This window comes from Jatropha curcas, chromosome 8 (genome assembly GCF_041381405.1).
Source record: "Jatropha curcas cultivar XTBG-Jc1 chromosome 8, XTBG_Jcur_1.0, whole genome shotgun sequence".
In the NCBI taxonomy this organism is placed as follows: Eukaryota; Viridiplantae; Streptophyta; class Magnoliopsida; order Malpighiales; family Euphorbiaceae; genus Jatropha; species Jatropha curcas.
In genome coordinates, this window is record NC_143158.1 from 714,405 (window position 1) to 725,866 (window position 11,462).

Here is an 11,462-nt window from a genome sequence, read left to right on the forward strand (position 1 = left end):
TGAGTTTCCCTTAAAAACACGGCGTCGTTTCAAATTGTCTTGGGTTCTTACGAACAGTGTGGCTAACCCACGATGTCCCATATATGGGCTATGGCCCAATAACTAAATGAGCAAAAGAAATTTGAGAGAAAAATAAATTATGCTCTCACTGTGTTGTTCAAAGCTTGAGGACGAGGCAAGGAGAAGGTTGTAGAATGGTGTGGGTCGTGACTCCTGTGTGAGTTTCCCTTAAAAACACGGCGTCGTTTCAAATTGTCATCGGTTCTTGCGAACAATGTGGCTAACCCGCGATGTCCCATATATGGGACATGACCCAATAACTAAGAAATTTGAGAGAAAAATAAATTATAGTCTCGTTCACGAAATCAGGACCTCACACTTACTGCACGGACGCTCTGACCAACTGAACTATGAAAACTTATTAACCATATATTTCAACAACTGAACTATAAAAATAATATTTGTCATATATATATTTATATATAATCTCTACCTTAATATGATAATATTGTGATTTTTTAGTCCATAATCTGTACTCCCTGTAGCTTTGAATGGTCATTGGTCATCGGACTCATTGGTCAATGCACTTGTCTAGAATGACACGGCATATAGATTCAATACGTGGCAACTGGCCACTTGTGTGCTTGTTTTCGTTACCTAATCCTTTGATAGCAAATAATTGAATTTCACAACTATGATAAATTATATAGGTGATGGACAAATTTTACACAGAGGTTCATTAAAATTGTATAACTTTAAATTATTATTTTTGGTTATTAAACTTTATTTTAGTGAAAATTCCCTCACTACATCTTAGTAGTAGAGGCAGCCCATCATTTTTAAATTCTCTACACATTCACACAAAACTTATATCTTTTCTATATGAATTATCAATAATGCTTTGGTTAAAGTAGTAATCAAGACTCAACGTGTTCGGTTTTTATAAAATGCACTTACTAATAAATTTAAAAATTTTTTATTTTATAAGGTCATAAAGAGATTACACCTCCTAATTCTATCTTTCAAAAATAAAAATCTCCGCTTGAGGTCAACGAGTCTCCCAACAGACAACAAGACATGCTTAGAAAACAAGTTACTGATTTCAATTATTTGCTAACACCTGGAGTTTTGGAGGTTTGTTGAAGATTAAAACAATGTAGCTGCTATAGTCAGTAACATTATTTTTAACTAATTAACTTATGTCGCCGTCAATAACAATTCAACCATATATTGACTTTTCAAACCTTAATTAGTTTGACCCAATGCATTACAATTGTTTATTGATGTTGTATAATCATCGTTTTTCATTTGATATGTCTTTAAATTTTATATTTAGACTCAGTTTAGTGATGTCATATCATTCATATTTATATTTTTTAAATAGTAATTAAAAAATTGAAAATTATTATTCAAAAGTTGTACTGACTACATATCGAATCAATATTTAATATGTAAAAATAATCAAAAATAATAATTATTTTTAATAAGAGAATATGTAAACTTATTATAAAAAGTGAGGTTTAGAATACTATAAAATCAATTTTAAAATTCAAGAGGTCACAATTTTTTTTGTTAATCAAAGTTCAAGAATTAAATTAAGTATTCAGCTATATATATATAAATTTCATAACTTAACCTTTTGACATTTAAAATTTACAAAAATAAATATTTGATTTTTATATGGAGTAAATTCGATAATAATAATAATATAATTACTGTATGATTGTCTATGGATAAAATGCTTAATAAAATAAAATGCTAAGGGTAATTAATTATTTCATTACTTAAGTTTGATCATAATTCAAGATTCAAATATTATAAAAAAAAAAAAAATTAAAGATTCAAATAATAAAATATTATACACATCAAGGCATAACTTAATGGTAAGTGCATATATAACCTGACAATAAATTTAGGTCCGAATTCCTTTCTCCAATATTAAAAAAAATTATAGCGTCATACCTTTGAATAATACTTTTTAAATCAACCGACGAAATAGTTTAATAGTATTAAATCTCATGCACTAACTAATGTATTTATTATTTACTAAATAAAAGAAAAAAATCATAGGTAATTATGATGAAACTAGAAAGATTAAAAAATTATTTATCCTAACATTAATTAAGGTTAAGACTTAAGAAGGGGATAAAATACAATAAATACATTAGGTTTAATTCGCTTGAAAGCTAAAACAACAAACGCCGTCGCTATGGTCCTTCTGGAAACACCACGTAAACGCCCTCGTTTTTGACCCGTTCCCTAGCGACATCACTTTCCCTTTTTATTGCACTGTCCTTTCAGTTGTTTACGAAGACATCAAGAGTAAAGGGCTCGAGCCTCTGCCTCTGCCTCTCTCCCCCTCCCTATTCTCTCTGGCCATCCTTCGTTGACCTACAATTATTTTTTCAACAAGACATAATTTACTGATACTCAGTTCAAGATCTATTCACTACAAGCCTTGATTTCTCAAATCCAAGGTTAGATCTCCTCTATTTTGCGTTTCTCAGTTTAGCTTTTTTGGGGCAGTTTGATTGTTCTGTTGTCACTACGGTTATAACATAGGTTTGCTTCCTGGGTTCGTTTTGATGCAGATCTATACCAAATAAGAAACGACGCCACGTGGGACATCGAGCTCACAACTGGACTAGTTCAGGTTTTGGGTGATTATGCTTATTTTTTTCAGATCTGGGGTTTATAGTATTAGCTACTCTGTTGCTTTTTGAATTCGTTTGTTGGAAATGTCAATTATACCTAAGAATGACGACTCCATTCAAATCCGAGAGGTGTGGAATGACAATCTCGAGGAAGAATTTGCTTTGATTCGTGAAATTGTTGATCAATTCAATTATGTAGCTATGGATACTGAGTTCCCGGGCGTGGTTCTGCGTCCGGTGGGAAATTTTAAGAACATAAATGACTATAACTATCAGACTTTGAAAGATAACGTTGATATGTTGAAATTGATCCAATTGGGTCTCACTTTCTCTGACGAGAATGGGAATTTGCCCACTTGTGGAACCGATAAGTTTTGCATTTGGCAATTCAATTTTCGTGAGTTCAATATCAGCGAGGACATATTTGCTAGTGACTCTATTGAGCTGTTGCGCCAATGTGGGATTGATTTTAAGAAGAATAATGAAAAGGGTATTGATGTTAATCGATTTGGTGAGCTTCTGATGTCATCTGGGGTTGTTTTGAATGATAGCGTGTATTGGGTTACATTTCATAGCGGGTATGATTTTGGGTACTTGCTTAAGCTTTTGACTTGCAGGAGTTTGCCTGATACACAAGCAGGATTTTTTGACTTGATCAATATGTACTTTCCTGTGGTGTATGATATCAAGCATTTGATGAAGTTTTGCAATAGCCTTCATGGGGGGTTGAACAAGCTTGCAGAGCTATTGGAGGTGGAAAGAGTTGGTGTATGCCATCAAGCGGGCTCCGATAGTTTGCTCACTTCCTGCACATTTAGGAAGCTGAGGGATAACTTTTTCAACGGTTCTGCAGAGAAGTACGCAGGAGTTTTATATGGTCTCGGTGTTGAGAATGGACAAAATACTAATTGAAAAGAAATAATTGGCAAAAGATGATGAATATTTGTAGACTACCTGAGTGTGAGATTTTCAATTCTCTTGTATACTTTGGCAAAAAAGATTGTTGTTCTAGTGGTGACTTCTTTCATTTTCTTATTTGTGACTGAAACCTGAACTGGTTTTTAGTTTGGTGTCCTTGTACATTATTGCAGTTAGTTTATCAATAATAATTTTAGTTCTTGAAAACTTATTCTGCTTAACATTTATGTATCATCTAGATACTTTTATTATCCACTTTCGATGGATATACTTACTCGTTTGTCTTATTTCATGGATATCTTTTGTTCTCTACATTTTTTCTCTCTCCCTCTCTCACATTCAGTGTTTATCCATTTTGAGTGAGATTTTAGTCTATAATTATTCTATGCTTGTACTGGACTAAGAGTCCTGATATTGGCTGGTGCTCATGTTCCTATATGTTGAACTGCTTAATTTTGTGAATAGAAGGATGCGGTTTGTGAAACTCTATTACAAGATCACAGTGACTTGTGAAATAACTAGCTGTGTGTGTGTGTGTTTTTTTGGGGGGCAGCTGTATTTCAATCTGTTGAGAAAAAGTGAGGTGCAATAAAGTGTACAAGTTATTGTCTCATGATAATGCATCTTCCACTGGTCAATTTAGTTATTTTATCAGCGGCCTGTCTTCAAGAGTATGTGAAATGGAACAAGAGCAGAGTGCCTCCTTACTGGAAAATGTGTACTCAGATAAGGTATGTAAAAATAATCAATCAGTCAATTTCTGATTATTTTTGTGGCACTAATGTATGTTGATCGTCTTTGACGATTTCAGATGAATAGGTTAATCTCTGCCTAGAATACAAAGCCTGCAGGTGCATGCTGATAATATGAATATGTTTACTTTGGCCTCTATATTGCAGTAGCTTATGATATTTAATTTATTGCACAATTTATTTTCTTTCCAGTGTTTGATCCTTGAAGAACAGGGCTATGAAGAGGTCCACAATCCGAAATGATAACTTGTGTCTCTTGGGTTATTGGATAATTGTGTTGTTCTCTGTCAATGTAATAGTTCTAATATTAATTGAGTCTCTCAGGGATTGATTTAAAGAAGCAAAACTTTAACAACTAAAATTTCCTGAAATGTGGTTGAATAACTGTTCATGAATCAAGGAGCATCTTAGATCTTCATTTGTAGCTTCCTTACTGGATGCTGATAGCTGATGTATCTATAGTGATTTCTGCATTTGACACTTGCCACCTAGTTCTTATCTCTCGTTTGATTTGTTGGTCCATTTATCTGCTGTGGTTTCAGAGTACTTGAAGTAAGATGAAGTTTTAATAAATTTGTGATTGAAAGACAGTATATGCTTTATTAAATTTGATGGCAAATTTCAACCTCAACCGACTCAGAAATTCCATCCATTTCTCAGTTACAACCGCTCAGTAAGAGCAAACTTGTTATTTTTCATTCCTTATATCCGTAAAATGCATGTTGGCTTAAAGTGCTAGCTTTGGCATGATAATGTTTTTGCTGTGGACCCATTGTGACTGGCTGGTATTGCTCCTTGTTTGCAGTTTTCTTTATGTTGATTGATGTCAATCTGGCTGGTCAAACATCTGCATATTTTTTCACGGCTAATCGACTCGTTTCACATCCAGGTTTTCAATTTGTTGCTACTTGCTATGGAATATTTGTCATAATAAAATGCATGTGATTTCTGGCTGATTAGAATTGCTAGTATCACTACTGCAATGCCTATGATATGCATATGTAAGTCGAAGCATAGTTAAACAGAGTCTGGAGCCAGCTATAATGGGCAACTTGCAGCACCCGTTGAAGGAACTCGAATAGCCAATAATAATAAATGCATGAAAAATTAAATTAATAGGCTCTTGATGTAAAAGATGTATAGAAACGTTGAGATGAACTTGTAACTTTGTGATGCCAAGAGAGTTAGAAATTTTATCAGATAGATGTATTAAAGAAGATTCTTTGGATGAAAGAATATTTGCAGAATGGTACTTACAGGCTATAGAGCGTCGTGTGTTTTTGTCCTGAATTGAAAATGGTCCTGTGTTTTTGTCCTGAATGGTAAAAGTTGGTAGAACCTCGAGAGGAATAATAATTAAGGAAAGTAACAAGTTCAAATCCAATAGGAGACCCTCCACCGGCCCACCGCGATAACTTTTTGGTTGTGGGATGCACGTTGTTGTTAATAGAAAAATAAGATAACAGGTGCTTCAACATCAAAACGTGCATAAAAACTGTTTGAAAATTTCAAAATCGAACCACTTTTAAGTTATTTTTATTATTTATGACAGACGATAACTAGTTTAAGTTTCGAGGTAATAAATATTGTCAAAGAAATTACCTTTAACTGTTTCGACCTTCAAATTTGTATTCATAGGACAACCTGCTGCCGTACAAACAATAAAATAAATTCATTGCAATATTAAGCATGTTTCAGCCCAATTATTGCGTGTAACCAATAAATAATTAATTTTCTGATAATGATTTTTTAAAAAGGATATCAAGCTTTTATTTATTTTCAAAAAAAAAAAAAAAAATACAAGCTTTTATTTTTTAATTAACTAAACATAACAAAATTTTAAAATATTGCTTCTCTCGTTCTTCTGTCTGCGTGGATGTCTTTTGTAAGCAAAACCGCGTCCCTTCCTCAGCCTGTCAAAATGTTTTGGACGAAAATGCCATTTCCGTAACTCGTTCCAATTTTCTTTCTCATTCCTTCCTAACTAGAAAATAGAGGAAGTTTTCAGGATCACCGTGACTCGTTTCTCCCATCGAGTCAACTCATTCTCTCTTCTATTTGTTTTTTTCTTTTTTGCAGACAACGCACCTCAGATAAGGGCATTTGTTCTCAACATCAGTTAAATCTCTTCTTCTTTTATATCGGATTCAGGTAACAATTTGAATACTACCATTTATGATCCGATCCGAATCGGATCTCATTTCCTTCATGTCCCATAACAAGCGTCTTGTTCTCGTGTTAGTGTGTCTCTTCAATTCCTTGTTTTACTTTTGCCATGCGGATCCGGGTCAATCCTGTTCAAACTCGAGTTCCTATGTCGGATTTGAATCTGAATTCACCATGGTCCAACATCAGCTCCGTGGAGTTGTGACCATAATTGATGATTGCTCCTTTAGGGTTTCTCAATTCGATATGCTCCCTGGGGCCGATGTGCACTGGTGGGGTGCGGTCTCCCCCAATTTTGTTAACTTGACGAACGGTTTTATCGTCTCCGATCATAAGCTTAACCAGACCTACAAGAACGCCTCTTTTATCGTTCGTTTGAGAAAAAACGTCACCTGGGATCGGATCCAAGCCCTCTCTGTCTGGGACCTGCCAACAGCGTCTGATTTCGGTCACATTATTCTCACCAATGAGTCCATGTCGGACCCCGCCTTAACCCCCGGCCTGGCTCCCTCGCCGTCTGTTAATGATACTACTCTCGACAAACGAAAAAGTTGGAATGTTACAGCGCCAACGATGTTTGATAATTGCAAGGTGTTGTCTAACAGTTTTAGGATTAGATGGAGTTTGAATGTGAAAAATGGCTCCATTGATATAGGATTAGAGGCCGCCACTGGGATCCAGAATTACATGGCATTTGGGTGGGCCAGACCGGATTCTAACTCGGAGCTAATGCAGGGTGCTGACGTGGCGGTGACTGGGTTCACAGAGGAGAGAAAGCCCTTTGCTGATGATTTTTTCATTACAACATACAGGGAATGTACCATAGACAAGGATGGTTCTGCCTTCGGGGTTTGCCCAGATACCATATATGAAGGATCGGACCCAGTTGAATTGGTGAACAACACACAGTTGATTTATGGGCATAGAAGGGATGGGGTGTCGTTTATTAGGTATAGAAGGCCTTTGGTTTCAGTTGACAAAAAATATGATTTGCCAGTGAATGAAACAGCCAATATGACAGTGATTTGGGCAATAGGGTTAATGAGGCCGCCTGACAGTCTTAGGCCTTATTATCTCCCTCAGAATCATGGAGAGCCAGAAAAAGTGAGGTATGGTCATCTGGTGCTTAATGTATCTGAACCGGTGAATGATTGCTTAGGGCCCTTGGACGCGGAGGACAAGGAGGATCAGGATTTGATTATTGCTGATGCAAATGTGCCTCTTACTATTACCTCTGCTCCTGCAATGCATTATCCTAATCCACCAAATCCTTCAAAGGTTTTGTACATCAATAAGAAGGAGGCTCCAGTTTTGAGAGTTGAAAGAGGGGTGCCTGTAAAGTTTTCAGTTCAAGCTGGACATGATGTTGCATTGTACATTACTTCAGATTTGATGGGTGGGAATGCAACGTTGAGGAATGCAACAGAGACTATTTATGCTGGAGGGCCTGAAGCCGAGGGTGTTGTGGCTAGCCCTATGGAATTGGTTTGGGAACCGGATAGGAATACTCCAGATCAAGTGTACTATCAATCGTTGTATCAACAAAAGATGGGCTGGAGAGTTGAGGTGGTTGATGGGGGTTTATCTGATATGTATAATAACAGTGTTGTTTTGGACGATCAGCAAGTGACGTTCTTTTGGACGTTGTCGGAAGATTCTATATCTATAGCAGCTCGAGGCGAGAAAAAAAGCGGTTATATTGCGATAGGATTTGGTAGTGGAATGGTGAATAGCTATGCTTATGTTGGCTGGGTTGATGAGAGTAGCAAGGGACATGTAAACACATATTGGATTGACGGAAAGGATGCCTCAAATGTTCATCCAACCAATGAGAGTTTGACTAATGTAAGGTGCAAATCAGAAAATGGCATCATAACCTTAGAGTTTATTCGCCCCTTGAAACCATCATGTAGCCAGAATGATAGGCCGGAGTGCAAAAATATTATAGATCCCACGAGTCCTCTTAAGGTCATATGGGCAATGGGTACTAAATGGTCTGATGGACATCTAAGCGAAAGAAATATGCATTCTGTGACTAGTCATAGGCCTGTCCGGGTGTTACTTTTGCGGGGTTTTGGAGAGGCTGAGCAAGATTTACAACCTGTATTAGCTGTTCATGGGTTCATGATGTTTCTTGCTTGGGGGATTTTGCTTCCTGGTGGAATTTTGGCAGCTAGATACTTGAAGCATGTGAAGGGGGATGGTTGGTACCGAATTCATGTTTACTTGCAGTACTCGGGCTTAGCAATTATCCTACTTGGCTTTCTTTTTGCAGTGGCTGAGCTTCAGGGATTCTATGTCAGGTCGTTTCACGTTAAGTTTGGACTTACTGCTATATTTTTGGCTTGTGTACAACCAGTAAATGCTTGCATGCGGCCCCAAAAACCTGTTAATGGGGAGGAGGTATCCTCAAGGAGGCTTATTTGGGAGTATTTTCACACTATTGTTGGCAGATGTGCCATCGTTGCAGGAGTTGTGGCACTTTTCAGTGGAATGGAGCATTTGAAAGATAGATATGGAAGCGAAGATGTTCATGGATATAATTGGGCATTAATTGTTTGGTTCTTGGTTGGTTTATTAATTGTCATGTATCTGGAATATCGGGAAAGACAGCAAAGGAGGGACAGATTTGGCAGAAGAAGTTGGAGTACCCCTGATGAAGATGATTCTGTTGATCTCTTAAGTCCAAGCATGGCTGCACAAAAACATTCACAACAATCTGGAAGAATGGAAGTTCAATTAGAGCCTTTAAGTAGATAGATATTTTCGATAAATTAATTTTGATATAAGCTCACCCCACTTCACCAGTTTTGAAAATTTTCTTACTCATACAGGGGATAGCATTAGCAGGCTTGTTTATGCGCTTGAAAGTTCTTTTTTCTGGCTTAAGTGGGCCTTCTCACTCATGATAGTTTCCCCTTCACCCACTCAATGCAAAGAGTAATTACCATTAAAAATTGTATTTTGTATACCGGATACTTCTTTTAACATAGTAGAAGATTATATCAGTTTCATCACATCTCGTCTTTATACTGGACTTTTGAAGGCCTTTAAGGTTTTGTAGTCTTTATATTATAATGTGCAGCTGGATTATTATGTAGGCTCTTGTGGTGATTAATGTTAGATTGTACTTGAATATTCTAATCGTTGGTCTTAAAAACATGTGGTTGCTTATGGGATTTGCCTTTCCTAATACGTGAATTGGCCTTACCATATACATTTAGAAGAGTTCTGAATGGTCACAAATTCACCTTTTATCCATTTCTGCGTGATTGAAAATTCCCACCTTTGTTTTTCATTGATTTAACTATCATATTCTGAAGTTTAAGGGATTGGTGTAGCCTCCACTTTCTTCGTCTTCGAATAATTAATGTTGCCCTTCTTTTTCTTGCAGGTTTTCCACCATGATTTTTGAATTCTTGGCATTGTTGTATTGCATTTTTTTCATTATAGTAGCTCTTCGGTTTATTTTTTGCATTTGCCCTACCATTTACCTTGGTTTATTTATACAGATTTCAAGTTATAACCATTGGTCGGTGTTTTCTTTTTTTGTAGGTATCATTAGCTGCCTATTTGAGTTTAAGGCCTAATATTTCTCTCTATTGGGCCTCATTGTCATTAGCTTGGTTAATCATTTGAGCCCAAGCCCATAAACCGGATCTATGTAAATTTAATTCCTCAATTTATTCAATTTTAAGCTAGATAATTAAGTTGTTGCGAGTTGCGACCTAAACATAATTATCTTATTTTGTCTACTGCCTCTATTTATACGCAAAAAAGGAAAGAAAAAACCTTTTATCGCACAAAATGACCGTCTATGGCAATTAAGATCTAGTTGGGATATAAAATATATTATATATTATTTGTAATTTCCTTATTTACGACTCTCTTGTTTTTGTACACGAATCATCCAACGTATACCTAACACTTACCAAATTGAAATGATAATTGAAATCTCAGCTATTAAAACTCTAATCTTTAACTTTGATATAAAATTTATTACTTTCTCTTTCTATGTGAAAGCAATCACGAATTAAATGTTAGTAGTCACAATTAATCACCTCATCGTAACAAATTTCTTTAATTGGCTTATTCTTCGTAATTTTCATTTTTTATTATCACAAGTTCTGATATTTTGGTAGTAAGTGATGCTGAAAAGGAACAAGATCTGACTTAAAATTACTTGGAGAGTAATTGATATTAGTCCACGATCTTTAAATATTAGTGAGGATATAGCTATGAACATAATAGAATAGAGATAATTAATTCATATAGTAAACTTCGGTTAGTTGTTGCTTATATTATGGTTTGTATTGCTATTAATTTGATCACAACGGATATTAAAAACAAAATATTTGCATACCCGGGTTTTGGTTGTTTTGTATCATCGGAAGTTTAATAACTAATAACTACTACATTACTAACTCGGCGTATCTTAATATTTAACATTTCAATTGTTATTGTCTGTAACTAATATTATAATAACAACTAAATCTAAATCTCAAATTAATTGAAGTTGGCTATATGAATCATTTGTCTTTATTCTATTATATTCATAGCTAAATTCGTATTAATGTCCAAAGATAGAAGATTATTTATAATTACTTTTATCCGTGTAATTTCAAATCAACCTTTTATTCGTTTAACACTCTCCACAATCAATGTATCATACTTATAAACGAATGCATCTAAAGATCTATGTAAAGCATTACCAAACGATCTCAAACATTCTTATCTCACTTTGACTTATACTACTAACATTTAGTTAAATATCATAAACGAGCCCCATATCTGTTGTTTAAAATCGTATATTTAATTTACAATAATTAAGTTTATTTGGTTAGTTTTGGAAATTTGTGATAAAACATTTTTATTTGCACAAACAATGGAAGTTTAAATTGCATATATGGAAGTAATGTCATACCATGATTTATAACCATATCAACAAGGAAAACCTTTTTTGTAATAGATA

General features: G+C 35.2%; 2 protein-coding genes across 2 annotated transcripts; both read left to right on the forward strand.

The window, feature by feature from the left end:
• The first annotated feature begins 2,283 nt into the window (after positions 1-2,283).
• Positions 2,284-3,779, forward strand: LOC105637570 (putative CCR4-associated factor 1 homolog 7). Its single transcript, XM_012221060.4, has 2 exons — positions 2,284-2,477; positions 2,592-3,779. The coding sequence occupies exon 2, from the start codon at positions 2,739-2,741 to the stop codon at positions 3,564-3,566; it is 828 nt and encodes a 275-aa protein (XP_012076450.1). The 5' UTR covers positions 2,284-2,477; positions 2,592-2,738; the 3' UTR covers positions 3,567-3,779.
• A 2,406-nt stretch (positions 3,780-6,185) lies between these two features.
• On the forward strand, positions 6,186-9,507 carry LOC105637571 (DOMON domain-containing protein / dopamine beta-monooxygenase N-terminal domain-containing protein). The gene has a single exon (XM_012221061.4). It carries the CDS (start codon positions 6,500-6,502, stop codon positions 9,248-9,250), a length of 2,751 nt encoding a protein of 916 aa, XP_012076451.1. The 5' UTR covers positions 6,186-6,499; the 3' UTR covers positions 9,251-9,507.
• The last annotated feature ends 1,955 nt before the right edge of the window (positions 9,508-11,462 follow it).